Source organism: Vigna unguiculata, chromosome 8, assembly GCF_037176805.1.
Source record: "Vigna unguiculata cultivar grain cowpea cultivar isolate G323 ecotype 2 chromosome 8, ASM3717680v1, whole genome shotgun sequence".
NCBI lineage: Eukaryota > Viridiplantae > Streptophyta > Magnoliopsida > Fabales > Fabaceae > Vigna > Vigna unguiculata.
The window spans coordinates 23,606,011-23,633,422 of record NC_140799.1 but is presented as its reverse complement, the minus strand read 5'-3'; the positions used below and the strand labels follow the sequence as shown (position 1 = coordinate 23,633,422).

General features: G+C 37.2%; 2 protein-coding genes across 2 annotated transcripts; both read left to right on the top strand.

The window, feature by feature from the left end:
* Positions 1 to 20: 20 nt before the first annotated feature.
* LOC114194981 (uncharacterized) lies at positions 21 to 1,552 on the top strand. Its single transcript, XM_028085379.1, has 2 exons — positions 21 to 788; positions 941 to 1,552. The coding sequence occupies exons 1-2, from the start codon at positions 21 to 23 to the stop codon at positions 1,550 to 1,552; spliced, it is 1,380 nt and encodes a 459-aa protein (XP_027941180.1).
* Positions 1,553 to 4,363: 2,811 nt separating this feature from the next.
* On the top strand, positions 4,364 to 23,559 carry LOC146884262 (uncharacterized). The gene is made up of 4 exons (XM_085665923.1): positions 4,364 to 4,910; positions 5,268 to 5,656; positions 22,853 to 22,942; positions 22,990 to 23,559. Exons 1-4 carry the CDS (start codon positions 4,364 to 4,366, stop codon positions 23,557 to 23,559), a joined length of 1,596 nt encoding a protein of 531 aa, XP_085522049.1.
* Positions 23,560 to 27,412: the final 3,853 nt, after the last annotated feature.

Sequence of the window (27,412 nt, the reverse complement as noted above, 5' to 3'; positions counted from 1 at the left end):
TATAATTGCAAAATATGACAATGAAGAAAAATGAAACTTTCAAAGAGTATGCCCAGTGTTGGAGAGAGATGGCTGCCCAGGTTGAACCACCACTATATGATAAGGAGATGGTTACGATGTTTGTGAATGCATTACAACCGCCATTTTATGAGCATATGATTGGGAATTGGAATATATCTTCTAATTTTGCGGACATCATCATCATTGGTGAAAGGATTGAAACTGGGATAAAAAATGGTAAAATTGCATATGGCCCGCCCGTGGCTGCAAATACCAAAAAACCAGGTTTCAATCAAAGTAAGAAAAAAGAAGTTGAAGTTCATGCCGCATCTGCATGGGATAACCGTACACCTTTTAATTACCAAATACAACCTGTTTCAAACAATCAGTTGCAACCTCAGAAAGCGACTGCTAGTAATAGTGAGAACCCAGGTCAAAGTACTAATACAAGAAGGGAGAGGAAGTTTATTCATTTTACTCCTATTCCTATGACATACACAGAGTTGTTACAGATGCTTCTTCGTAAATCTTTTGTTGCAATTTGCCTAATGAAGCCACAACAACCTCCTTTTTCCAAGAGTTATGATCCAGATGCTACATGTGACTACCATGGAGGGGTAAAGGGGCATTCGACAGAAAAGTTTTTTCCTCTCAAATATAAGGTACAATCTTTGATTGATGCGGGGTGGTTGACATTCAAAGAAGATAAACCTAGTATTGAAAATAACCCTTTGTCGGGGCATGAGAAGACTTCAACAAATGCTATTGAGGTCAGGGAGAAAAGGTTGGTAAGAAAAGTGAGTGAAATTTGGAGCTCTATGAAATTCATTCATGAAGCACTATTAGAAAGGGGGCTAGTAAAAGGTGAATATGATCTGGGTAATGCATGTGCATTCCATCCGGGTCCAAACATTCTATTAATGATTGTATGGAGTTCAAGCTAGAGTTGCAAAATCTAGTTGATAAGCATTTCCTGCAAGTTTTTTATGGAAAGAAGGATGAGGAGGTATTGGCCCAAACTGATGAACAATCCAATTTAACCACGCCAGAACCTTTAGTGATTCATTTCACTAGACCTGTACCTTTTTTCATGGAACAAGGAAGGCAATCCATAGTGATAAAAACGCCATCCTCTTTTCCTTATGAAAGTGATAGAGCTGTTCCATGGAAGTATGAAGTACATGAATTAGGTGAGGGACAACAGGTTGAAAACACTTCTGTGCATGAAGGTCCAAATGTTGAAAATATATCAGGTCTTGGTGGGATAACAAGGAGTGGTCATTTCTTTACACCACCAGATCTAAGGAAGGAAGCATGCCATAGAAGTAAAGTAAATGATGGAATTGAAAAAGCAAAAGAGATATTAAGAGAAAAGACGATACAAGATGAGGAAAAATGCAGAAAAGATAAACAAAAAGAAATATCAGATGAAGAGGCCGGTGAATTTTTGAAATTCATAAAACAAAACGAATACAAGGTGATGGAGCAGTTGAATCGTATGCCAGCTCGTATTTCGCTTTTAGAATTGCTCATGCATTCGACAACTCACTGAAAGTTGCTAATGAAAATACTAAGTGGGGCTCATGTTGAACAAAATATTTCGTTGGATAAATTTGAAGGGATTGTTAATAATATTACCATTAATGATTTCCTTACTTTTTCGGATGATGAGATACCAGTTGAAGGAAGAGGACACTAGAGAAGTAGATTGATAATGGTTCTTCCCTAAATGTGATGCCTAAGGTGACGCTGGAGAAGTTATCACGTGATAAATTCCCTATGAAGCCAAGTACTATGATTGTGAGGGCTTTTGATGGTAGCAAAAGAGAGATGATGGGAGAAGTAGAGTTGCCAGTTCAAGTTGGTCCGTGTGTATTTCAAATAACTTTTCAAGTAATGGATATCTTACCGGCATATAGTTGTTTACTTGGTAGACCTTGGATTCATTCTGTAGGGGTGGTGCCTTCCACTTTGAATCAAAAGTTGAAGTATGTAATGGGGGATAAGATGGTAACAGTTTCAGGAGAGGAAGATTTTCTGGTGAGTGGTCCTTCATCTGCTCGATATATTGAAACAACAGAGGAGGCTCTTGAGACGGCTTTTTAAGCTTTGAAAATTGTGGGGATTACATATGTTGAACCATTTCAGATAAAGCCATATTTGTCACGTGCCTCTTTGATGATGGCAAGGGTTATGTTGAGAGAAGGTTATGAATATGGGAAAGGCCTAGGCAAAGTTGGACAGGGACCAATATTTCCACTGAAAATTGTTGAGAACAAGAACAAATACGGCCTGGGGTACAAGCCTACTAAGGAGGACAAAAGAAGATTAATGGAGGAAAAGAAAGAACGAAGCTTAGCTCGCTTGCAGGGTCGTGAGCCGAGGGTAGGAACGATCACCATCTGTGACTTAAAGAAGAGCTTTCGTAGTGCTGGATGGATCAATGCTAGTCAAGTTGCAGTCATTGAAGATGAATCTAGGGAAGGAAGTTCCAGTTTGGTGCAGCCTTGTCCTCCCAACATGCAGATCAATAATTGGAAGACCGTGAATTTACCCGTGGTGTTTAAGTTCAATCAAATGTAATGCTTGTTATTTTTATTTTTGTTTTTCCCCAAAACATTCTAGGATGTCTTTATGAGCTGGTTCTATTTTTCGTTTTCAGTTAATGTGATGTTCAGTTATGTTTTCTTTCACTACATACTTTGTTTTTCTATTTATTTTCTTTTATAAATCCAAATAATGCAGATATGACAATGAATGTTTTGAAAATAATGATGTGAATATTCCTAATTTTGAGCACCTTATCGATAATATGGATGATGATCATGAAGACGATTGGGAACCTTCTTCTAAGTTGTTAAGGTTAGTGAAACAAGAAGATCGAGAAATAAAACCCTATCAAGAGATCATTGAAATACTTAATCTAGGGGATGAAAATGAGAGAAAAGAGGTTAAAATTGGTAACAGCATGAGTAAGGAGGTACGAGGAAAATTATGTGATTTGTTGAAAGAGTTTAGAGATGTGTTTACTTGGTCATACCAGGATATGCCTGGGTTGGATACTGATATAGTGCAACATCAACTTCCACTTAAAGAAGAATGTCCCCCAGTTAAACAAAAGTTAAGACGAATGAAACCTGAAATGTCACTAAAGATTAAAGAAGAAGTGAAGAAGCAATTTAATGCAGGGTTTTTGGCTGTAGCAAAATATCCTCAATGGGTGGCTAATATTGTCCCTGTGCCGAAAAAAGATGGTAAAGTCCGAATGTGTGTTGATTATAGGGATTTGAATCGAGCTAGCCCTAAGGATAATTTCCCATTGCCACATATTGACATCTTGGTGGATAACACTGCTAGATTTTCATTGTTCTCTTTCATGGATGGATTCTCCGGGTATAATCAGATTAAGATGGCACCGGAAGATATGGAGAAAACAACATTTATAACGCTTTGGGGAACATTTTGTTACAAAGTAATGCCATTTGGACTTAAAAATGTTGGGGCAACTTATCAAAGAGCAATGGTGACTCTTTTTCATGATATGATGCATAGAGAAATCGAGGTTTATGTGGATGATATGATTGCTAAATCTGAATCAGAAAATAATCACATCGTTAATTTGAGAAAATTGTTTGAGAGGTTAAGAAAGTTTAAACTCAGATTGAATCTGGCTAAATGTACCTTTGGTGTAAAGTCAGGAAAGTTATTGGGTTTTATTGTCAGTGAAAAAGGTATTGAGGTTGACCCAGATAAGGTACGAGCAATAATGGAAATGTCAGCTCCTAATACTGAAAAAGAAGTGTGAGGGTTTTTAGGCAGACTGAACTACATTGCTAGATTCATCTCCCAATTAACCTCCACCTGTGAGCCAATATTTAGATTGTTGTGTAAGAATCAAGTTGTGGAATGGAATAGAATCAAACAGTATTTGTAGGATCCTCCCGTACTGCGTCCGCCGGTATCGGGGAGGCCCCTCATTTTATATTTAACTGTGTTGGATGAATCGATGGGTTGTGTTTTAGGGCAGCATGATGAGACAGGGAAGAAAGAGCATGCAATTTATTATTTGAGTAAAAGGTTCACAGGTTGTGAACAAAGATATTCTATGTTGGAACGAACTTGTTGTGCATTAACATGGGCAGCACATCGTTTACATCAATATATGTTGAATCACACTACTTGGTTGATATCTAAGATGGACCTAATTAAGTATATTTTCGAAAAGCCTGCTCTCACTGGTGGATTGGCTCGATGGCAAATGTTGTTATCAGAATATGATATAGTCTGTGTGACTCAAAAAGCCATAAAGGGAAGCGCTTTAGCAGAATATCTGGCTTAACAGCCCATTGAAGATTATCAGTCTATGCAACCTGAATTCCCAGATGAGGACATTCTTGCCCTATTTGGTGAAAATGAGGGTAGCCATCATGAGAAGGCTTGGATATTACTGTTTGATGGAGCATCAATTGCACTTAGACATGGAATAGGGGCAATGCTCATCTCGCCAGAGAATCATTATATTCCGATGACAGCAAGATTGTGCTTTAGTTGTACCAACAATGTTGCAGAATATGAAGCATGCGCCATGGGTATTTTGGCAGCTATCGAGTCGAAGGTGAAGGTGTTGGAGGTGTATGGTGACTCGGCATTGGTGGTTCATCAGTTAAAAGGGGAATGGGAGACTAGAGACCAAAAGTTAATCCCTTATCAATCATACATTAGAGGATTGATGAAGCATTTAGATTCCATTGAGTTCTATCACATTCCACGAGAGGATAACCAATTAGTTGATGCTTTGGCCACCTTGTCGTCTATGTTTGAAATTAGTCAAGATGAGGAAATACCGATGATTAAGATGAGGGGTTATGAACAACCAACATACTGTTATTTAGTGGAAGAAGAATCAGATGGTAAGCCTTGGTATTTTTATATAAAGCGCTACCTCAAAAGCTGAGAATATCCTGAAACATCTTCTGAGAATGATAAAAGAACCTTGAGAAGGTTAGCTTCAAGTTTTATTCTAAATGGGGATGTCTTGTATAAAAGAAATCATGACATGGTACTCCTTAGATGCGTCGATGCAAGAGAAGCAAGGTTGATATTAAAAGAAATTCATGAAGGAGCTTTTGGTACACATATGAATGGGCACTCTATGGCTAAAAAGATTTTGAGGGCAGGTTAATTTTGGTTGACTATGGAGAATGATTGTTACATGCATGTGAAAAAAAGTGAAAAATGTCAGACCTATGCAGATTATATTAATATAGCTCCTACAACCTTAAATGTTCTATCTGCACCATGGCCATTTGCGATGTGGGGAATAGATGTTATTGGAGCCATAGAGCCGAAGGCGTCAAATGGACATCATTTCATTCTGGTTGCAATTGACTATTTTACCAAATGGGTGGAAGCAGCTTCTTATGCCAATGTGACTAGAAAGGTGGTAGTAAAGTTTATAAAAAAGGAGTTGATATGTCAATATGGGTTGCCTAATAAAGTTATCACTGATAATGCAACTAATCTGAATAATCAAATGATGAGAGAGCTATGTGAAGAATTCAAAATTCAACATCACAATTCGTCTCCTTATCGCCCGAAAATGAATGGGGTCGTTGAAGCTGCTAATAAGAATATAAAGAAGATTTTGCAGAAAATGGTGATTACATATAAAGGTTCGTCCAAGAGAGTTTCATGAAGGTGATCTAGTCTTGAAAAAGATTTTGCCTATACAAAAAGACCACAGAGGGAAATGGACTCCAAATTATGAAGGCCCATACGTAGTGAAGAAGGCATTTTCAGGTGGTGCGCTAGTTCTCACAAAAATGGATAGGGAAGAGTTACCTCTACCTGTCAACTCAGATGCAGTAAAGAAGTTCTATGTGTAATGATCTGATAATGATTGGGAAATATTGACATTGTTCTTATGGTTCATTGTATTATGCTTTATTGTAGTCAAGACTGGAATGTTATTTCTTTGTAATTTTGTTTTACGTTCTTTTGTTAGTGTCTTTTGTCATCACACTGAGCTTTTTGAAATAATATACCATGGGTTTAAATCACGAAGTATAAGTCATTCAGTATAGCCCAAAATGGTTCTTGAAGGGTGTCATGGAAGTGAGCAAAATAAATAGAGAAGACCACAAGTCAAAATTGTTTGACTATGCAGTTGCAAATACAGTGCATCGCTAGAAGAGGTGAAAGAAAGTGAAGAGAGAGTTAATCAGAGTGAGGAGATATGGTTCGTCTATGTTTTGTGGCATTGAGGGTAGCGGATCAAATACTTCCTATTTTGAAGCATTTTTACACTCATGTTGTTTGAATCCCCCAATTCATGAAGATTTCCCTAAGATAAAGGATTTGCCAAAAATGAATATAAATAGTATGCTGGGCACATTTTTTATAGCCCTGTTTGACTAAAAAGGCTGTTCTGAGTTAAAAAAAAGTCAAAAGAAAGAGAGAGAGAGAGAGATAGAGGGAGAAGAAAAAGAGAGTTATACACGCAAACAAAAATAAACAGTGATATGTGTCTGATGCCATTTGTTTTTGTCATTGAGTTAACTCTTTGAAAGGATAGGGCAGTCAAGATTTAAAATGATGTGTGGCCATCTTTTTCTCATCTAAAAAAATGATTTAAAAATATGTTTCCATTGTACCCTTTTTGAGCAAAAAAATAATAATTTGTTTCCCAAAATACCCCTGAATAAGGATCATCAACATGTCAAGAATTGCAAGGCTATTAAAGGGACTCAATAAAGTGAAAAAAGTATTTCAATAGAAAAAGCCAAAAGTTGAAAATTCAAAGAAAATCATAAAGTAATGGCGAAAAAAGAACTTGAAAAGGGAAAGTTAAGAATGAAGAGAACTTTAAAAGTTCAAGACCCTAGGTGATAGCCGAGGTGATAATCTTGCAAAACGATCTTTGTTACAAAATGTAAAAGCCACTAATATTTTATTTGGGCCTTTAATATCTATTTCTTTCAACACCCTTAAGCCTGGGCCACGTTACAAGCTAGTTAAAGTCCACACTGATTGAAAAATGTCTGTCAGATTTTGTTCATGGGAATAACTTAGAAACAAAATTTGGTTGATGACACATATTGAAAACAAGAAAGAGAAAAAAAGGGCAAAAACTCAGTCAGTTCTTAAATTTAGTCAAAAGTTTTAAAGTGAGGCAATCCTTTTTCGGTACAAGTTTTTGAAACACGTTGCTGACACAAGATTGCATCAGCTGTGTAACACCTATCCATGGGTTCAAACATACATGAGATGTATTGTGCATCAAGAAAGAGAATGTAAGGTATACGGTGCTCTCATTCCGCACAAAGATTTGCCTAATTCCTCATGATTCTGATATAGAGTGTGAGGTGATAATGTGAAAAATAAATTATGAGCATGCATTGAATTTGATGGCTGCAAAAGCAAATAATTATAAAGACATGTGTCTTCTTAAAAAATGATGAAATGAGGAAAAAAAGAAGAAGAAAAATGAGGAATGAAATGAAAAAATGAAATGAAAAATGAAGGAAAAATGGTGATGAAAAATGAATGATTGAGGATGAAAAGAAAAGAAAAATGAAGAGACAAAGGTTCTAGGTGATTCATGCATAACATGCATTCATATTTTGTAAATTAGGATATCATACTCTCATATTACTTTTTATATATATATCGAGGCCCTCTACAAAGGTACTGGTCATCGATCTTTCATATTGAGGCCCTCTGCAAATTCAATGGTCATCGATCTTTCATATCAAGACCCTCTTCGATGGAATGGTCATTTGATTTTCATATGTTTTCATATCGAGGCCCTCTACAAAGGTACAAGTCATCGATCTTTCATATCGAGGCCCTCTGTAAATGCAATGGTCATCGATCTTTCATATCAAGACCCTCTTCGATGGAATGGTCATTGATTTTCATATGTTTTCATATCGAGACCCTCTACAAAGGTACTGGTCATCGATCTTTCATATCGAGGCCCTCTGCAAATGCACTGGTCATCGATCTTTCATATCAAGACCATCTTCGATGGAATGGTCATTGATTTTCATATGTTTTCATATCGAGGCCCTCTACAAAGGTACTGGTCATCGATCTTTCATATCGAGGCCCTCTACAAATGCAATGGTCATCGATCTTTCATATCAAGACCCTCTTCGATGGAATGGTCATTGATTTTCATATGTTTTCATATCGAGGCCCTCTACAAAGGTACTGGTCATCGATCTTTCATATCGAGGCCTTTTGCAAATGCAATGGTCATCGATCTTTCATATCAAGACCCTATTCGATGGAATGGTCATTGATTTTCATATGTTTTCATATCGAGACCCTCTACAAAGGTACTGGTCATCGATATTTCATATCGAGACCCTCTGCAAATGCACTGTTTATCGATCTTTCATATCAAGACCCTCTTCGATGGAATGGTCATTATTTTTCTTAAATGTTTTGCATTGATGTGATTTCTTTCTAGAGCCCAGATGAAATTAGTGTTTCTGTCTTTTCTTATTTTACTTTGATGATATGAAAATGACTAATTTTTCGTATCATCTAGTAAGATCTAAGAAAAGAGCGGCAGTTGTTAACACCCAATTTCGTCCGGGCAAATAATGTTGTTTTAAAAATAAAAATATATAAAAAATATAAAAATATAAAAAATAAAAAAATAAAAAAAAATAAAAAAAAATAAAAAAATAAAATAAAAATAAAAAAAATAAAATAAAAATAAAATAGTATATATATATATATATATATATATATATATATATATATATATTCAAAAATAAGTGTTACATAAAAAAAGAAGATAAAAAATAATAAATTGTTAAAAAAATAATAATAAATAAGTTAAATAATAAAAGTTTTTAATTTATGTTTTTAAGTGTTAAGTAAAATAATCTTTTTGTTTTATATATATATATATATATATAATGAAAAAATATATTTTCGTTTTTTATTAATTAATAAAAATTAAAATTAAAAAATAAAAATTGTGGATTGGAGGGAACAGTTTTTTTCTTCTATCCCAACTTCTTCCAACTGCTGCCTAACCCATCTGCTAATGAAGTTAACACAAGAACCAGGGGGTTACCAAACACACACACACACGTTAATTTCATCATAAAAATATTCTCTGCATTTTTTTTGGCACCATGGCTATGCAACTTTTTTATTTAAATCATTGAATTTGGAATTGCAACAAAATAGAACCAATTGGTAAACCATTGGAATCAAAGGCAGAACTGCAAAAGAGGTATGCATTTTCTATCTTCAAACCTTTTGAATGTTGTATGATGTTCTAAGTTGAGGCTTTTGATTGATTGATTATATGTCGGTAAAAATAATTGAAACAGTTTCATATCACAAAAATACTTCTCTATTCTTTTTTTTACAATGCAAATCAATTAAATAATGAAGTAGAAAGAAGTAGAAAGAAGTAGAAAGGAGTGGATTCGTCACTGGAAAATAAAATTCAGCGGTGAACATTGTCATTCTGGGAAGTGTAATGTTGGTGTCGGCATTAGTAAGTGTTGGTTCGCGGTGGTCACCAGCGTTGCTGTGGTGGTCACGACAAGAGAGATAGCGAGCCACGGTTGAACCAGTGTTGGATTCTGGGGTGATGCGATGTGAGAAGGTGTTGGAGTTGGTAACGTCATTTGATGGCATTAGGGGTTGCCGCCGTTGTTGATCGTTCGCCGCCGTTGTTGGCCATTCGACGCTGGTGGTGGTCCGCTTGTGGGTCTCAAACAGGGACGGTCATGGTGTTTGGGTGGTGGCCGCGGGAGGTAAGAGACGAAGTAAGAGTTGCGTTTTTTATATATGGCTTTAGGGTTTGTTTAAGTTTTTACTTCTTGCATCACCATAGTTCATTCACACACCCCCTCTTCTTTTATTAAAGTTAGCAGATTTAAGTTTTTACTTCAGGCACCACCATAGTTCATTCACGCACCCCCTCTTCTTTTATTAAAGTTAGCATATTTAAGTTTTTACTTCATGCACCACTATAATTCATTCACGCACCACCTCTTTTTTAATTAAGGTTAGCATATTTAAGTTGTTTCTTCACGCACCTCCACCTCCAGATTTCAGTTTATGCACCCTTGCTTTTAATATTGGATTTTGTTTATTTATTTGCTTCATGCACTCCCCATTGTAATAACCCCACACCCCTTTCATTAAGTTTTAGTTTACTTTACGTACATGCGTTTTCACTAAGCACACACCCATTTCCTTTATTTTCTTCTTAGATATGATGTGTTTACTTTACTTTATGCACCCCGCATTTTACATTAATGCACCCCGCATTAAAGGTACCCGCCTTTGGGCGGGCGCTGTAGGGTGCTAATACCTTCTCTACGCGTAACCGACTCCCGGACCCAAAATTTGGTTTTCGCAGACTTTATTTTATTTTTATGGTTTTCCATAGTTTTCCTGAATAAACTATGGTGGCGACTTCTAAACTCTTTTTTCAAATCAATTTATTTTTAGTTCGTCGTCCCGTCGCGATTTAGGTTCAACACCATGACAGTGGTATAAGAAGTTCAACAATTTTATTTTATTTAAAGGTTATGCTAGAGGTGCTTTTGGTAAAACACTATTCATTAGAAAACATGCAAGTGATGTGATACTTGTTCAAGTTCATGTTGATGATATAATCTTTGGAGCAAATAATAACTCCATGTGTGAAAAGTTTGTTGCAGCTATGTAGGGAGAATTTGAGATGTCTATGATGGGTGAGTCAACCTACTTTCTAGGGCTACAAGTGAAGCAACTCATGCATTGGACATTTTTAAGCCAGTCAAAATACTGTTTTGACTTGCTGAAAAAGTTCAAAATGGAGGATTGCAAAGAGGTTGTCACTCCAATTGCTACAAACTGCCTTATGGATGCAGATGAAGCTAAGCAGCAAGTTGATTCAACCTAATATAGAGGATTATTTGGTTCTTTGCTATATCCAATAACTAGTAGGGTAGATATCCAATTTAGTGTATGTTTGTGTGAAAGGGACAACTAATGTTGGATTATGGTATCCTAATGATTCTAGCATTGTTCTTAGTGGTTTTTTATATTCTGATTATGTAGGGTGCAAATTGGATAGCAAATCACAAGTGGTACATGCCATCTAATTGGATCAAGCCTAATCTAATGGAATAGCAAAAAGCAAGCATGTGTAGCACTCTCTACTGCTGAAGCTGATTACATAGCAGTTGGACATGCATGTGCTCAAATCATATGGTTGAAGCATCAACTCATGGATTTTGGTGTAAAGCTAGAGAAGGTACCTCTATATTGTGATAATACAAGTGTAATCAACCTAACTAAGAATCCTATTCAACATTCTAAAACTAAACACATTGAAATTAGATATCATTTCATAAGGGATCATATTAGAAAAGGTGAAATTGAAATCAAGTTTGTGAAAACTGAAAATCAATTGGAAGATTTGTTCACTAAACCACTTGCACGTGATAAATTCAACAAGCTTAGAACTTATCTAAGTGTTCTTGGCATGACGAATGTATGTTGATATCTTTTTGGCTTACTAATTTATTGGATCTTGTGCTTACTGCATTTAAAGTGTTAAATTCTTCATAATATGTGAACTACCAATATTTTAGCCTGTCACATTTGCAAAATCAACATATAGATTTCACTTAAACTGTCAAAATCTGAATAATTTGTGTTTTGACATTGTTTCAATTTTCTAATTCTCACAGAACAACACATAAGTTTCACTAAAACTGTTATAGTATAAATTTTGTGTGATCTGGAACTTTTAGTCAATTAAATTTGCGAAAACAACACATAGATTTCACTTAAAACTGTCACTACACCAAAAATTGATGACCCAGTGTATTTTTAGTCGACTCACTCTATATTTTTATGTGTTGATTTCACTTATGTTGATGTGGATTTGCTCGAATTGATTTTAATTGATTAACCTAATCAAAGTATCCATTACATGACATTATTTGGAATGTAGTAGTAGCAAATAATAGCTATTACATAAGCTAAAAATAAACTTTTCAGATTCTAATGAGCATAAAGTACTTTAATTGCATGATTTACAATGTGCATGCATTTGGTGTGAACTGTTTTTGAGTGTATAACACATAGAACGCATGAGAAGTCTTGAAGCATGGTTTGAAGGGCATGTAGATAGGATCCAAACCTTCTTGATTTAGATCACTAGGAAGCAAATCATACTTTCTAAGGTGTTGCGCATGTCATGGCTGAGGGCAAAGAACTTTGGGACTCTAGAGCAACATCTTAAGTCTAAAAAATTGAAGACTTTCATTGAACTTTTGGGCAAGATCTATTTGGACTTGGTGAAGGTCTTCTATGCCATCCTCAAGTTCAACAATGGCATCCTCAAATCAAGTGTCAAAGGTGTTGAGATGGAGATCACTAGGAAAACATGGAAGAATGTGACTAGCCTAAGGCAAAGGGTGTGCATGTTCGCAAGGATGAAACTAGCATAGTGGATGAATTCAACAAGGTCCAATATTTCAACCAATGTGTACGCAATTAAGGTGAGCAAACTCGAAATTTCCATGTGGGAAGGATATTTGTGTGGAGGAAAGGTTGCTAACCATGGTGGTGACCAAAATTATAATGCCTAGGGGGAGCAATCATGCAACCTTGAATGAAGGTGACATGGTGGTGATGTATTGCATAAAAAATGGTGTGGTTGTTGATTGGACATGCACCATTCGTGACCATGTGATGAAGGAAAAAAGGCTCATTGATTTCAAGTTTTCATATTAGGTTCTTATCTCCAAGTTCATTGAGAATTTTGGTGTTGATGTGGAAGGAGAGCTTGAGGGGTCTATTGATGTGTTGAACCATGTTTCCACACTCAATATGCATAAGATGGGATTCACCAAGGTAGGAAACACATGTTTGGTTGAAGGAGAGCAAGTTGAAAACTTTGAAGTTGGAGCCAATGATCATGAAGTAGGCACAAGTGTAGCAAACCAAGGAGAAAATGATCCATAACCCATGGTCATTGAGATTTACCAACTGTTAAGACTTTGGCAAGTGTACCAAGTCACACAAGTAGTAACCCGTAAGACTAGGATATCGCTTCCCAAGCGACTCGTGTATACTAAATAATTGTGTAATTAGTGACTAATTTAAACTAAAGAATGAATCCATAATTTTGAGTTTCATATAAGAAAGTAATTTTGCATAAATAATTAAAATTGAACTTTGGAAGTTTAAGGCACTTAGTGAATGGAAAATATTAGAAATGATATGAATTGATATTGTTGGGGTTAAAACTCACCAACTATGTTCTCATGAAACTACAATTTTACATACTCTACATCAATATGCTAATGTCAACCCACAAATCTACTCAAACCTTAATTTCTTATTAAGAGTCAATCCCTTGAACTCTTAATAAACAAATTTGCACTATGCACTAGGGTTTAAGACAACCAATGGGTCAAGTCCCATTCCTAGATACAAGCTCAATTGGGTTTTGTTGTTCCAATTCAAGGTTTCAAAAGATATTTCCACACCTAATGAACCAAATATCATGCAATGGATGGTCAAATCAATGCAAGCATTAAGTGAAGAAACAAGAAGACTAGCAGTTAATGAAAGAGGCATATATATAATCAAAACGTTTGCATTTACACAAGAGTTTCGTGGTTACATTTAACCCCAACAAAAATGGGTTTAGCTCTCCATTGTCATGGAGAGTTCAAGCTTACAAGTGGAAGAAATGGAAGAGAAGGGAGATACAAAGAGGAAGATGCAGTTGTTCCCACTACCCTTAGCACACCTTTATGCTCTCCAAAATGTGTTCTTCATGCCTCAACACTACCAAAGAAGCATTCCTTTTGAGAAAACCAGAAGAAATAGGTTAAAATTGCCACATCAGCACAGGTGTCGCTCAGCGTCGTCCCCACACCGCTCAACATCCAAAATTGCTACCCAATCAGTGCTCAATGTTGGTTATCTGGCGCTGAGCGCCCAAAAATGCGAACCCAATGGGGTTGAGTGCTGAAGCTAAGCGTCTAGAAATACGAATCAATTGGCGCTCAACACTAACAAATGCAAGAGGAATGGCGCTCAACCTTGATTTTCTGGCGCTCAACTTTGATTTTTGCTATGTTCATATCTTCAATTTTGGCTTTTTTTCTTCTTTCTTCTCTGGTGGACAACTTCTTTGGCTTGAGATAAAAATCTTCTGATCATTAAATTGGACACAAAAATGGGGATCACTAGTATAATTGGATCTTTGTGACCCATACTGTATTTATTCACAAAAGCAAAGTATAAATGAGGATTAAGTGGGTTAAAAGCTCTAGAGAAGTTGATTTTGTTAGCAAAAGATAGCTAAGATAATGGTAAAAATCGACATTATCACCAGCCTCCTAAGAACACTGAACCTGCATATTCCTAGTTTGAGGGGATGGGTCTCAACCAACTTCATGATTTTAATCTGGCACAAAATGCACACCATACATATCGTACAACAAGGTTCCAAGACTTGGATGATCAAATGCATAATGTTCATGACCTCCTCTCCAATGTCTATAATAGAGACAACCCCAGGGATGAGTGAAGGGGATGGCTCATAGGTCACACATTGCATGTTGTTGCTGCATTTGTGTGTTTGTTTGTTTGTTCCAGTATTTTAATCGGTTGATTTTCGTTTTTAATCGACTGATTATATTAGTCTCAACTTCATGTTTGGTTTTCCATTTTTGTTTGGATTTTGTAGTGTTTGTAATGAATATTAGTTGTCCTGATAGTCCCTTATGTTACTACTTTGATGAAAATTTTACTCTTTCCAAAATGGTATATGCATTATCTTTAATTTGATAAATTCAAAGTGGGAGAAAAATGAGTAAAGTTGAGTTAAAAATGAGTAAAATTGGGTTAAAATTGGGAAACCTGAAATTAAATCTGCTGGAACCATATAATATAGCAAATTGGATTTGAAATCTAAATCATGTATGTATGTTTGTGTGCTTTTGCTTTGATGTGTATTTGTATATTGGTATCATGTGTGCAAAAGCTTTTTCAGGTTTCTCAATGGATCTTAGCTCATCAATTCAACTTGAGGGTGTTGGCTTCATCAAATCAGGGGGATATTGTTGGCACAAGCAAGCTTGAAGCAAAGATTTGATAAAGCCAAGTGCATGAAGATCCTATATGTTTGATGAAGATCCATTTGAAGATTATGTTTCTAGTGTATTATATATGTAAATAATGTGTTAAATGTAATGATTAGATGTTATACCATGTTGGTACAATATAGCACATAGGTTAGATGCCTTGTTAGTCTTTGTGTGTCCTTTTTAACATGTTAAAATGGGTTTTAACAGCTTAAAAGACTTGTTGTATATAGTTTCTAGTATGAATGTATTCAATCAAAATTACTTTCAATCGACTAATTCACTTAAGTCAAATGAAATCAACAGATTGTACGAAAAATTCAACAGACTAATTTTACTTAAACCAGACTATATAAGTTGTGTTTTCGAGAGCAGATGCACAATTATGAGTTTTTTAGCGCGAAAACTTGTCATTCATCATTGGAAAACTCCCTCTCTGCATTACACAGCTGCAAGGTGAAGGTTGAAGATCTTGGTTGATCTTGGAGGCATTTTGACTTGGGATTAGCTTGAAGAACACATGTATGGTTGACTAGGGAGAGCTGCTATTAGGTTTTATAGTTCTTTTGCCTCTAGTTGTTTGCCTGATGTGATTTCAGGTCTGTGAGTGTGATTCTTGCAAGGTGTTAGTCTAGATTCTATGATCACCCACTTTGGAACAACCACCCACTTTGGAGTTGAAACCTTTACCATCTCATTTGAAATATGATTATCTTGAGAGGGATGGGAAACTTCCTATTATTATATCTGCCTTGCTTACTGATGAGAAGGAAAAAAAGTTGTTGCAGGTTATCAAAGATCAGAGGAGACTGAATCCTCAACTGATGGAGGTTGTGAAGAAGAAAGTCACCAAGTTGCTACAAGCAGGTATTATATATCCTATTTCTGACAACATTTGGGTGAGTCCTGTGCATGTGGTCCCTAAGAAATCTAGGATCATCGTGGTCAAGAATGAGAAGAACGAGTTGATTCCTACTCGTATTCATAATAGCTAGAGGGTTTGTATTGATTATAGAAGACTAAACCAGGCCACCAGGAGGGACCACTTTCCTTTACCATTCATGGACCAGATGTTAGACCGATTGGCAAGTAAGTCTCATGACTGTTTTCTTGATGGATTCTCTGGGTATTTTCATATTTGTATTGCCCCCGAGGATCAACATAAGACTACCTTTACTTGTCCATTCGGTCCATATGCTTATAGGAAGATGCCATTTGGCCTTTGCAATGCTCTTGGAACATTTCAGTGATGTATGATGAGTATGGATGATTTTAGTGTATATGGTTCATCTTTTGATCATTGCTTGTCTAGTCTTGCTAGAGTCTTGGAAAGATGTGAAGAAACTAACCTTGTCTTAAATTTTGAAAAATGTCATTTTATGGTGGAATAAGGTATAGTTTTAGGTCATGTTGTTTCCAACATTGGTATATTTATAGATCCTGCTAAAATTGATATTATTTCACAATTGCCTTACCCCTCTTCTATGAAAGAGGTTCGATCTTTTCTTGGACATGCAAGATTTTACAGGAGGTTTATCAAGGACTTCAGCAAGATAGCAAACCCTCTCTCCAACTTGCTGCAAAAGGATGTACCATTTGACTTTGGAGAGAGGTACAAAGATGCTTCTAATACATTGAAAAAGGCGCTTACAAACACTCCTATCATCCACCCACATAACAGCCACCATCTTCAACCTTCTACACCACCGCATCGAACCACCATCAAACATGCACCAGTTCGCGTCAAGCACCACCATCTTCGCACACCTCCATTGCAGCCTCTACGCACCTTAGTCGTACACTACAAGAAAAATCATTATTACCGACGGATCATCGACGGTCAAAATCTGTCAGTAAAATGCTTGTCTGTAAAATTTTACCGACGGAAATCATGTTCCGTCGGTAATTACCGACGGAAAATCTGTCGGTAAATCTATCGGTAATTACCGACGGAAAAATCCGTCAGTAAAATCCGTCGGTAATTACCGACGGAAAATATCCGTCGGTAATTACCGACCGAAATATCCGTCAGTAATTACCAAAAATCTGTCGGTAAATTAGTTACACTATTCATCCTTTTTCCTCCTCCCTCTTTCAATTTTTTTTTTCATTTTTTTTTCGTGGTCGCCGTGAATGTCGTCGCCGTCGTCACCGTCGCCATCGCCGTCACCACTGCCACCATCGTCGTCGCCATCTTCGTCGTCACCGCCGCCGCCGTTGTCTTCTTCTTCCTCTTTCTTCTTGTTCTTCTCCTTCATCTTCTCCTTCTTCCTCTTCTTCTTCTCCTTCTTCCTCTCTTCTTCTTCTTCTTCTCCTTCTTTTCTTCTCCTTCTTCTTCTCTTTCTCCTTCTTTTTCTTTTTCTTCTCCTTCTTCTCTTCTTCTTCTTCTCTTCTTCTTCGCTTCTTCTTTTTCTTCTTGTCTGCTTCTCCTCGTCTTCTTATAAGGTGAGATTTGGGCGGGAAAATTCCCGCTTCTTTTACCGACGGATAATTCCGTCGGTAATTCAAATTAGGGCAAAAAATTTCTCGCTTCTTTTATCGACGGATTTTTCTGTCGGTAAATCCGTCGGTAATTCAAATTTGGGCGGGAAATTTCCCGCTTCTTTTATCGACGGAAAAATCCGTCGATAATTTTGTCGGTAAAATAAATTTGAATTATCGACAGATTTTACCGACAGATTTTTCTGTCAGTAAATGAAATTTTTTTTACCGACGGATTTTTTCGTAGGTAATTAAAATTTGAGAATCCATCGGTAAAATCCGTCGGTAATTCAAATTTACCGACAGAAGTATATCCGTCGGTAAAATTCCGTCGGTAATTTCAATTTTTTTTGTAGTGGTAGTAGCCGCAGCCACACCTCCATCTTCTCTACAACGCGCACTCATGAACCTCAACCATTTTTAACCATCATCTTCAACCAGTACAGCACCACGAAACAACAACCATTGTAGCACTTGTTTGAACCTTCATAGCAGCCAGAGGAGAAGAGATGCGAATCTATGCACCTGTTCGAGCAGCCAAGTCGCCTCCAAATGCGAACAATCTTTGTGGTTGACGCTGCCACCACCATTAGTTCACACTGCACCACTCACACCAGAGAAACTGCATCTGCAGTAGCAACCGCAGCTACTGCACCGCGCCTCCACACCATTCCTTCGACCACCGCGAACCAGAAAAAGTAGCAACACAGTAGCAACACCTTCATCGTTTGCACATCACTGCAACACCAGCACCATGATCCACGCGTGTGCCAGAAACAGATCTGCAACGTAGAATTCGAGCCACCGCACCAGATCTTCGCAACCACCATGAACCAAAAAAGATGCAATATTGCCGGACCGCCGCGTCGTTCGCCGTCTCATCGAAAGTGGTAACAGTAAGGAGCAACCTCACTCAAGCTTCCATTGCATCTACAGAAACCCTAGTTTAGAGAGAGAACACTTTGCCACGTGTCAACCTCTGATAGCACAGTCAATTGGTCAACAAGTCAACTGGTCAAACTCTGGTCAATATTGTAAAAACAGTCAAATAAAACGGCCAAAATTGAAAATTGGACAGAAATTAAGTTGCTAATTAATTAAATAAAGATAAAATATTTTAGCAACTGAACATATAAAGTCCAAGTCCAATTGAAGCCTATATAAAGAAGCCTAAGGGGGCAGAAGAGAGATAACCGAGAACTCTCTAGTTTTGGCATATATAATCATCCACCACATCTCTCATTCTTCCTTTCTTTTTATATTTCTTTCCTTCATCATATTATCATGTATTCCATAAAAGCCATGGAGGGCTAAGCTTTTAGTGTTGATTCCACCATAATTTCTTAACTGGATTCTAAGGTTAGATGAATTAATTTATTTGTTCTTTTGATTATTGTTGTAGTTTTTGTTTATCTATGTCCTTAGCTTCTTAATCGAATAGACAATAATGATTTTAAATCTACACGCATGCTAATCATATGAGTGAAAAGGTTTTTAAATTCAATTGAGACTTTACTTTGATTTTATTTAGAAATTGTCATGTGATTAAATAAGTGTTTTCCAATAATTGAGATTTTACTTTGATTAAAGGTAATCACTTTAACTAAAATTAGTCAAGACTTTACTTTGATTAATTAAGTTTTCTATTTGGTGAGGAAACAAAGGAATAGACATGATTAGGCATAGTAAAATTTAATTGAGACTGTACTTTGGTTGAATTTACTATGGATAATCTAAAAATTCTCACTTTTAATTGAGATTGTACTTTGATTAAAACTGAGAATGCCAACAAATGAATTGAGACTTTACATTGTTTGATTTGTAAATCAACAACAATAACTAATTTAATAATAATCTCTTGATAACCGATGAAGAATCTATTTTGAAAAGAAGTGGAACTGACCTATTTTTTAATATTGTGTTTACAATCTTTAATTTGTGTGACATTCATTCTTTGCATATCAAAACCCCATATTTTTATTGTTACTAGTTGTAATTGCATTTTTATAAGAATCAAATATTTGAGATTAATTCCGTATTCCTTGTGAGACGACACAGGGTTATCTTAACCCTAACTAGTTTGTTCACTACTAACTTGGCAATACTGAAGTTGCTAAAGTTAAGTAATGGTAATTTGATCGGTTAACAACAACGATATCAGAGGTCGTATCCGACCAAATAGAACATGTAAATGTAATACCCAGTAGTTAAACTAAGGTCGTATCTCAATCTAACCTTTCATTCCAAGCTTTCAAGATGCAATTCAACACGCAAATCAAGGGGAGAAGGGTTTGGCAAATTCAAAATCACGATTTTAATTCAATCAAGCAGTAATGAAAATGTCTTGATCCCCTGATTGAAATGCACTTCCACTTATCATCAATCACAACAATTTGAGCTTTATTAGATTAACCCTTAATCCACTCATTCTCAATCAACTAAGCGAAGATTAGGAAAAACTTCATTATACATTAAAGCAATGTACACATCAATCAATCCTACCATTCAACAAGCAACCCACATTCATTAAGAATGAATACATATTTACTTAAACACCAAATTATCCACTACATATTAAGCACATACAAATTTTGAATAATTCTAGGAGATTAAAAGACGAAAAGTGAACCAAAATAGAACCCAATCAACATTATGGAACAAAGGATTTCAAAGCTCATGCATTCTCTTCAGGGAATCAATCACAAAATTTGTTCTCCATAGAAATGGAGCTACAACAGAATGTGTCCCTAATCAAATCCATCCTTTCAATGTACCAAACAATAGCAAAACGTAAAATGACAGAAATGAAAATGTAAAATGGTAGGTACAAAAACAAAAATGCTTTAATGAAAGCTATAAACGAAAATAGAGGAGATACTACAACAATACTTCAATTAAATGATACCAAATTGGTTCCAAGGTGCAAAAACGTCAAAATCCCCTAATGGGTGTTGATTCAAAGTGCAAAAACTCCTAAAATATGAGTGGGTGCCTCCATGATCACCATACAAAGCTCCTAAAATGTAAAAATGGAGATTGGGGAGAATAAAGTGGTTGCCCATGAAGAAGAAGACCTAAAAACGTGGAAACATCACCATAATTGCTCATATTCGCAAAACTGCCATTCTGTCACTCAGAATTACAAAACTGCCACTTTGGGTTGAAAATGATGGCCCAATGACGTGGACATGCTAATTGACATGGCACAGACGTGGCAATGATGTGGCAACTCTCTCCTCATCTTAAGATTAGTGTCCAAGCTCCAAAATTTTCTCCACAAAATACCTAAAAATAATTAGAAACAAAAATTAAACCAATTAAAGCCAAATTACTAAAAATTTAGAATAATGGCCCAATGAAGCCGAATTGAGGAAAATGCACTAAAAAAAGACAATTAAGCACTAATCATGCATCAAGATGTACACAAAAGGGAAATTAAATAAGGTAAAATAATGAATCATGACTATGTAACCCTTGTGAACTTATTTTGTTTTTGCTTAGAGGCCCCTAGACACTTCTATTTAAGGGGGCCTCTAATACTATTAAAAGGGTTGAACATTTTGGATAATTTAAAACACCTTTGTGTATTAACCATTTGTGAGAGTTTACTCCCAAGGGAATGAATACTTTTAAGCCTTATCTTGAGGCTAGACTCAGGTGTGGCACCATCACTTATCTTCAATGGAATCCATGGCTTTGCCCTATCCTTTGTAGTGGCATGCTTCTCACATTTTTACCATTTCCTTCCTTTCCATTTCATGCTTTATTTCTCTTTTATTGCTTTTGAATTTATGTTGTTTTTTATCTTGGTTTTAATATTTTATGTGCATTCCACTAATTTTTTGATTTGAATCAATCAATCATCTTCTTCTCTAGAGATTTGTGAAATGGACCTTCACATTTAGATAGCATGCTATCTTAATGTCTAGTGGGAATTTTCACTTAGCTTTCTTAAGAAATCATCACCATATTCAAGAATATTAAAAGGAACTAAGATAATCCTACATCAATTATTCCAGTGAAGAATGCAATGACACAAGAATTATTGGGCAATTTAACGTTCACTGGTTTTATTTTATATAAAGTGATAAAATTTTCCTTATTGTGGGTAATATAACCAGTGGTGCTTGTGTCTAAAATCCGGAAATTACCTTGTTAGGTGTTAAAAATAGAAGCATTGTTGTTGCTTCTTCGAAGGTGACTGACATATGTTTCAAATCATGAGACTCTTCAAGAAGTTCTAAAAGCCTTTTCATCTATTCATAAGTGAGTAATAGTCTCTTCTTTTAATGACCTGTTTGTCATATTTGATATTGAAATTGCACATTTGTTGGTTGTCTTTGTCTTGTCCTCCATTTTGTTGATTGCTTCTTTCTTGACCATTGTTGTGGTAATCACCTTTCTTTTTGTACCATGGAGGATACCAATGCTTGGAGTAGCATTCATCCACCGTGTCATTAATCTTGTGGCAGTATGAACACTACTTATGTTGGTTTAGATTTCTTCCTCGTCTCCTTCCTTGAGCACATGAGCCATTCCTTCTTCCTTGGGCTCTCCAAGAACCTTGTTCTTATTGTTTGTAATTCTTCTCGGTGGTGTTGAGAAAAATTTGGCTTTCAGCACTCGAATTCCCAAAACTATTAATTTGTTGTTCTTGTTGTATAATCAAGGAAAAAACCTTATTCATGTTGGGCAGAGGTTCCATTAAAAGGATTTGAGTTTTGACATTATTATAGGTTTTATTAAGACCCTTTAAAAATTAAATGACATACTCTATTTACCTATATTTTGTAAAGGTTATGGGTTGTACTATACTAGGCGGATAAGACCAGCATAAACAAATATTGTTCCTTAACGCCAACCTATAGTCTTGCTTTGAATAATCATTTGTGAACTATATAGAAAGACAATATATACATAGCAGTTTAAGTTACAAACAAGTAAAAGCTGCCTACTCTAAACAGGTTACATACGAGTAAAGGTCGCCTACTCCAAACTTAGGAAATAACAGTTAAACTCTCAGTATCAAGTCATAAGCCTGGAGTATAGGCCTGGACCAGGCTCATACAAACCTAAAGGGTGGCCCAACGAGACCAAAGAAGGCTCAACCCATAAAGCTAGGTCAATCGTGATTAATAATTCTATAAATACATGTGGACCCCAACAATTAAAGGTACGCAATTCATTAATACTGAAAATACATGCTGACTTGATCGTTGGAGTCCTTTTTGTAGGTAATCTCCCAAATGTCCCATCCAACAGCTGGATATGAAGACATACCCTGCAAGACCGTAGAGTATCCGTTTGGAAGATTCGATGATTGGGTAAGGCAATATTTATATCTCATGATAATCTGTTATTGTTCTCCAAGAACAATTGGCACCAACCGTGGGGCACGAATAACACCTTACCAACCAAAGAATCTCTGAATATGGTTTCCACCTGCAACAAAGCTGGCGTCTCCAAACAGCTTGAAGTAAGACCCAAGGATATCACTATAAACCAGGTCGACTTAGCTGCCATCCTCGAAGGGCAGGCTAAAATGCAACAAAAGTTTATGGACTTCGAGATACGAAGTGTTGATGAGATGGAGGTGCTAAAACAGGAAAATTATAACCTCCGAAGGAAAATAGAGATGGATGCCACCCAAAAGGGCAAAGAGAAAGAGGTCCAAGTGGAGTTCAAAACTCTTGTGTGCCAACCAACTGAAGAGGAAAGTGAGTACAACCCTACTCCCCATACCTTCAGCACGACCTACCATACTCGTACCCTCCCGATCCACCATACACCTACCCTCCCAACTCGCCATACACATATCCCTCTGCACTGTCATACCACCACAATCCCAACCGTTATCCGACATTCCAAACTGGCACATCCATGCAAATGTCGTCATCCTTTCATCGACGGCGTTACTGAAACCTCTCTTTCCAGCAGTTAGTGGGAGGCCTTAACACTGGAACACTATTGTGGAAAGGCCTTAACCCGAACGAACATGTCAAAATATATGTCACCCATGTCGGCTTGTACGCAAGTGAAAATGCCGTCATGTGAAAGGCCTTCCCCACCACCCTCAAAGGACTAACCTTAGAATGGTTCACATCCCTACCCCCATATTCATCGATTGCTTCAATGTTTTATCCAACCTCTTCACAACCCAATTTGTCGAAAGTCATCCAAACTAAGCCACCCTTTTATCCCTTCTTAGCGTCAGACAAGAAAGAGACGAGATTCTAAGAACCTTCATCGACTGGTTCAGCAAGGTAACCCTCAGGGTGAAGAACCTAACACAAGATGTGATTCTTCAATGTATGGCCCTAGCACTGAAGCTCAACCCATTCGCAGCAAGGTTTGCCTCCGACCACCTGCCACTATACATGAACTTAAGACGCATGCAACAGACTACATATGAATGGAGAAAATGAAAACCTTGCGAACTAGATTTCGCACCGACCACCATCCTATGGATAGAAAAACTTTAAAAGTACCCTCAAAAGTGGATCCAAGGTCTAGGGAGCCTAGGCCACCTCGATATTCGTGATATGCCCCCCAAAGTGCTCCATGTTCATGTATCCTTGATGAAACCTTACAAACGGACCTCATTCCCCCCTCCCCCCCGCAAAAAACTCAACCCACCGAATGCCGACATGACTAAATATTGCAAGTATCATCGCAATAATGGGCACACAACGAATGAATGTAAAGCCTTACTAGACAAGATCAAGGAGTTAATACGGGTTAGCCACCTTAAGAGGTTCGTCAAAAGAGAAGCAGAAAGCAACTCTAATTTAGTAGGTAATCGCGACTCAGACTTGGACCTCCAACACGATCAACGTAACCGGGGACATGAATGGGGAAACCATCCCTTGACACAAACTGACATCAATATTTCTGATCGACCCCCATTGCATGACACCATAAACACTATATTCGGTAGCTTTGCAGAAGGAGGATGAACCTCATCTGCTTGAAAATGGCACCTCAGAAGTATTCAATATGTTAACACTATAACCCGCACACACAGGCGACGGAGAATACCACCTACAAACACCAATTTCCAAGGCGTAGACATAGAGCAGGATGACCCAATGGTTATAACCATAGATCCGAGGATAGGATGCGGATCATGAACTAAACTAGTTGAAGAAACCAAAGCGCTAGAGCTGTCATCAGGGAAAGCTTTCAAACTTGGCACAAACTTAAGCAACAACGATCAAGTCATGGTTGAAGCAACGCTGAAGGATAACGCAGACCTTTTCGCATGGTCCATGGTGGACCTACCAGGCTTTGACCCCCAAGTAGCCATCCACAAGTTATCAGTTTTCATGGAGGCAAGGTACATCTCCCAAAAAAGAGGAAATTAGGAGAGGAAAGAAGGTTGGCAACCAAAGTAGAAGCAGCAAAACTCTTCGAGGTCAGATTCATTGTTGAGGCTGAATACACAACTCGGTTGGCTAACGTCCTTGTGACGAAATCCAGCGGCAAATGGCAAATGTGCGTCAACTACACCAATCTCAATAAAGCCTGCCCCAAAGACTCCTACCCTTTGCCTAACATTAATGGTTTAGCAAACGGAGCAGCCAGAAACCAGGTACTAAGTTTCCTAGATTCCTACTCATAGTATAACCAGATACTCATGGCCCCATCAAACATGATCAAAACCGCTTTCATAACTGAATATGCAAATTACTTTTACAAAGTAATGCCCTTTGGGCTAAAAAATGTTGGTGCCACCTATCAGAGGTTAATGGATAAAGTCTTCATCCACCTAATGGGTAAATGTGTCAAAGTATATGTAGATGACACGGTCGTAAAATCACCCAACCATTTGCACACTCCAACGATTTAGCCGACATGTTTGTGACACTACGAAAGCACAACCTTAGGCTCTAGAGAAGTGCGTCTTTGAGGTAGATGGCGGAAAGTTCCTAGGCTTCATGCTCACACAACGAGGGATCGAAGCGAACCTTGAAAAATGTAGGGCCATAATAGAAATGCAAAGCCCAACAAATGCGAAAAAGGTACAACGACTGATAAGTCTCCTTATAGCCATATCCAAATTCCCGTGCAAATTAGCAAACAAAACACGACTCATCATCCATCTTCTAAAAAAGTCTGCCAAGTTCTTTTACAAGGAAGAATGTGAAGAAATATTCAAGACCTAAACAGAATCGTGGCGACCCCTCCAATTCTACAAAAACCAAATGCCGAACCCCATTGTTGGTATATATCATGGGCATAGATTGCACAATCAGTGCCGCTTTAGTATAAGAATCAACCGCCACTCAATATCTAGTATACTTTGTCAGTAGAGCGTTGCAAGATCCTAAAACCAGGTATCAGATGGTAGAAAAATTGGTCCTATCCCTGGTAAACTCAACAACGAGGCTTTGACCCTATTTTCAAAACCATCAAGTCATTGTAAAAACTGACTACGCTATCCAGAGAATCCTCCAAAAGCCTGACTTAGCAGGACAAATGTTGTCTCAGGCCATCAAACTATCTAAGTTCAACATCTGCTATGAACCACATAGACCAATTAAAGCCCAATTCCTATTCGACTTTGTCAACGACCTCCAACAAATGCTAGAAAAGGACCAATGGACCTTGTATATTGTTGGTTCCTCTAACCAGAAAGGTGCAAGAGCCGACATCGTCCTAGAGGGTCCAAACCAAATCCTCATCGAGAAATCCTTGCACTTCACATTCAAGACATCTAATAACCAAGCCGAATACGAAGCCATCTTAGTCGACCTTTCATTAGCAAGAGAAGTAGGGGTACGCAGGCTAACATGTAAAATCGACTCCAGATTAACAATACGACATATCAACGATGAGTATCAAATCAAGGACCCAATGCTCCTTTAGTACTATCACTTGGTCCGTAATATTATAAACTCCTGCTTCGATGATTAAAGATACAACACATACCAAGAGGAGAAAATAAGAGAGCATATGCTCTATTGAAATTCGCAAGCACCACCAAAAATGGGAGATACAAGTCCCTACTGCCACAAACACTAACAACACCCTCGACAGAAAAAACCTACAAGAGCATACATGACCAAAACGATAATTGGATGACGCCTTATAAACACTACCTTAAAATCGACAACCTCCCCAGTCCCATGGACAAAGGATGGCTGTCCAAAGCAGCGCGATAAATGCTAATTGGAGAAGAGTTATATAAGCACAAACATAGTCAACCTTAACTCAAATGCGTCACAAGAGATTAACGAAATACGTTATAAAAGAAATTCATGAAGGGATATGTGGGTATCACTCTGGATCACAAACAATGACAACAAGGATCTTAAGGGCATGATACTTTTGGCCAACCATGGAGACAATTAAAACTTTTTTTAAGAAATGCATACCATGTCAAAAACACGAAAATATTACCCATAAAAGACATAAAGAATTACATGACATACTCTCTCCATTACCCTTTGCAAAATGGGGGATAGACATCTTGGGATTGTTTAGTCCAGGAAAAGGGTTGGTCAAGTTCCTTACAGTAGGAATCAATTACTTCACAAAATAGATTGAAGTTCCTCGCCAAATGTTTCACTCCTTTTTCTTCTTCTTTCCAACTCAAGCTTTGAGGTCCTAAGAGGTCTCCAATGTCTTCAAGGGCTTCCTCTAGTCTTGGCCAATTCTCAAAAGTTCCTACACCACATTACAATTCCAAAAATGAGAGTAGAATGTCAAGGATAAAGCAAATAAAGGCCAAAAATGAACAAAGCTCTTCAAAAGGGATTTTAGGATGACAAAACCGTGAGTTAGGAATGAGA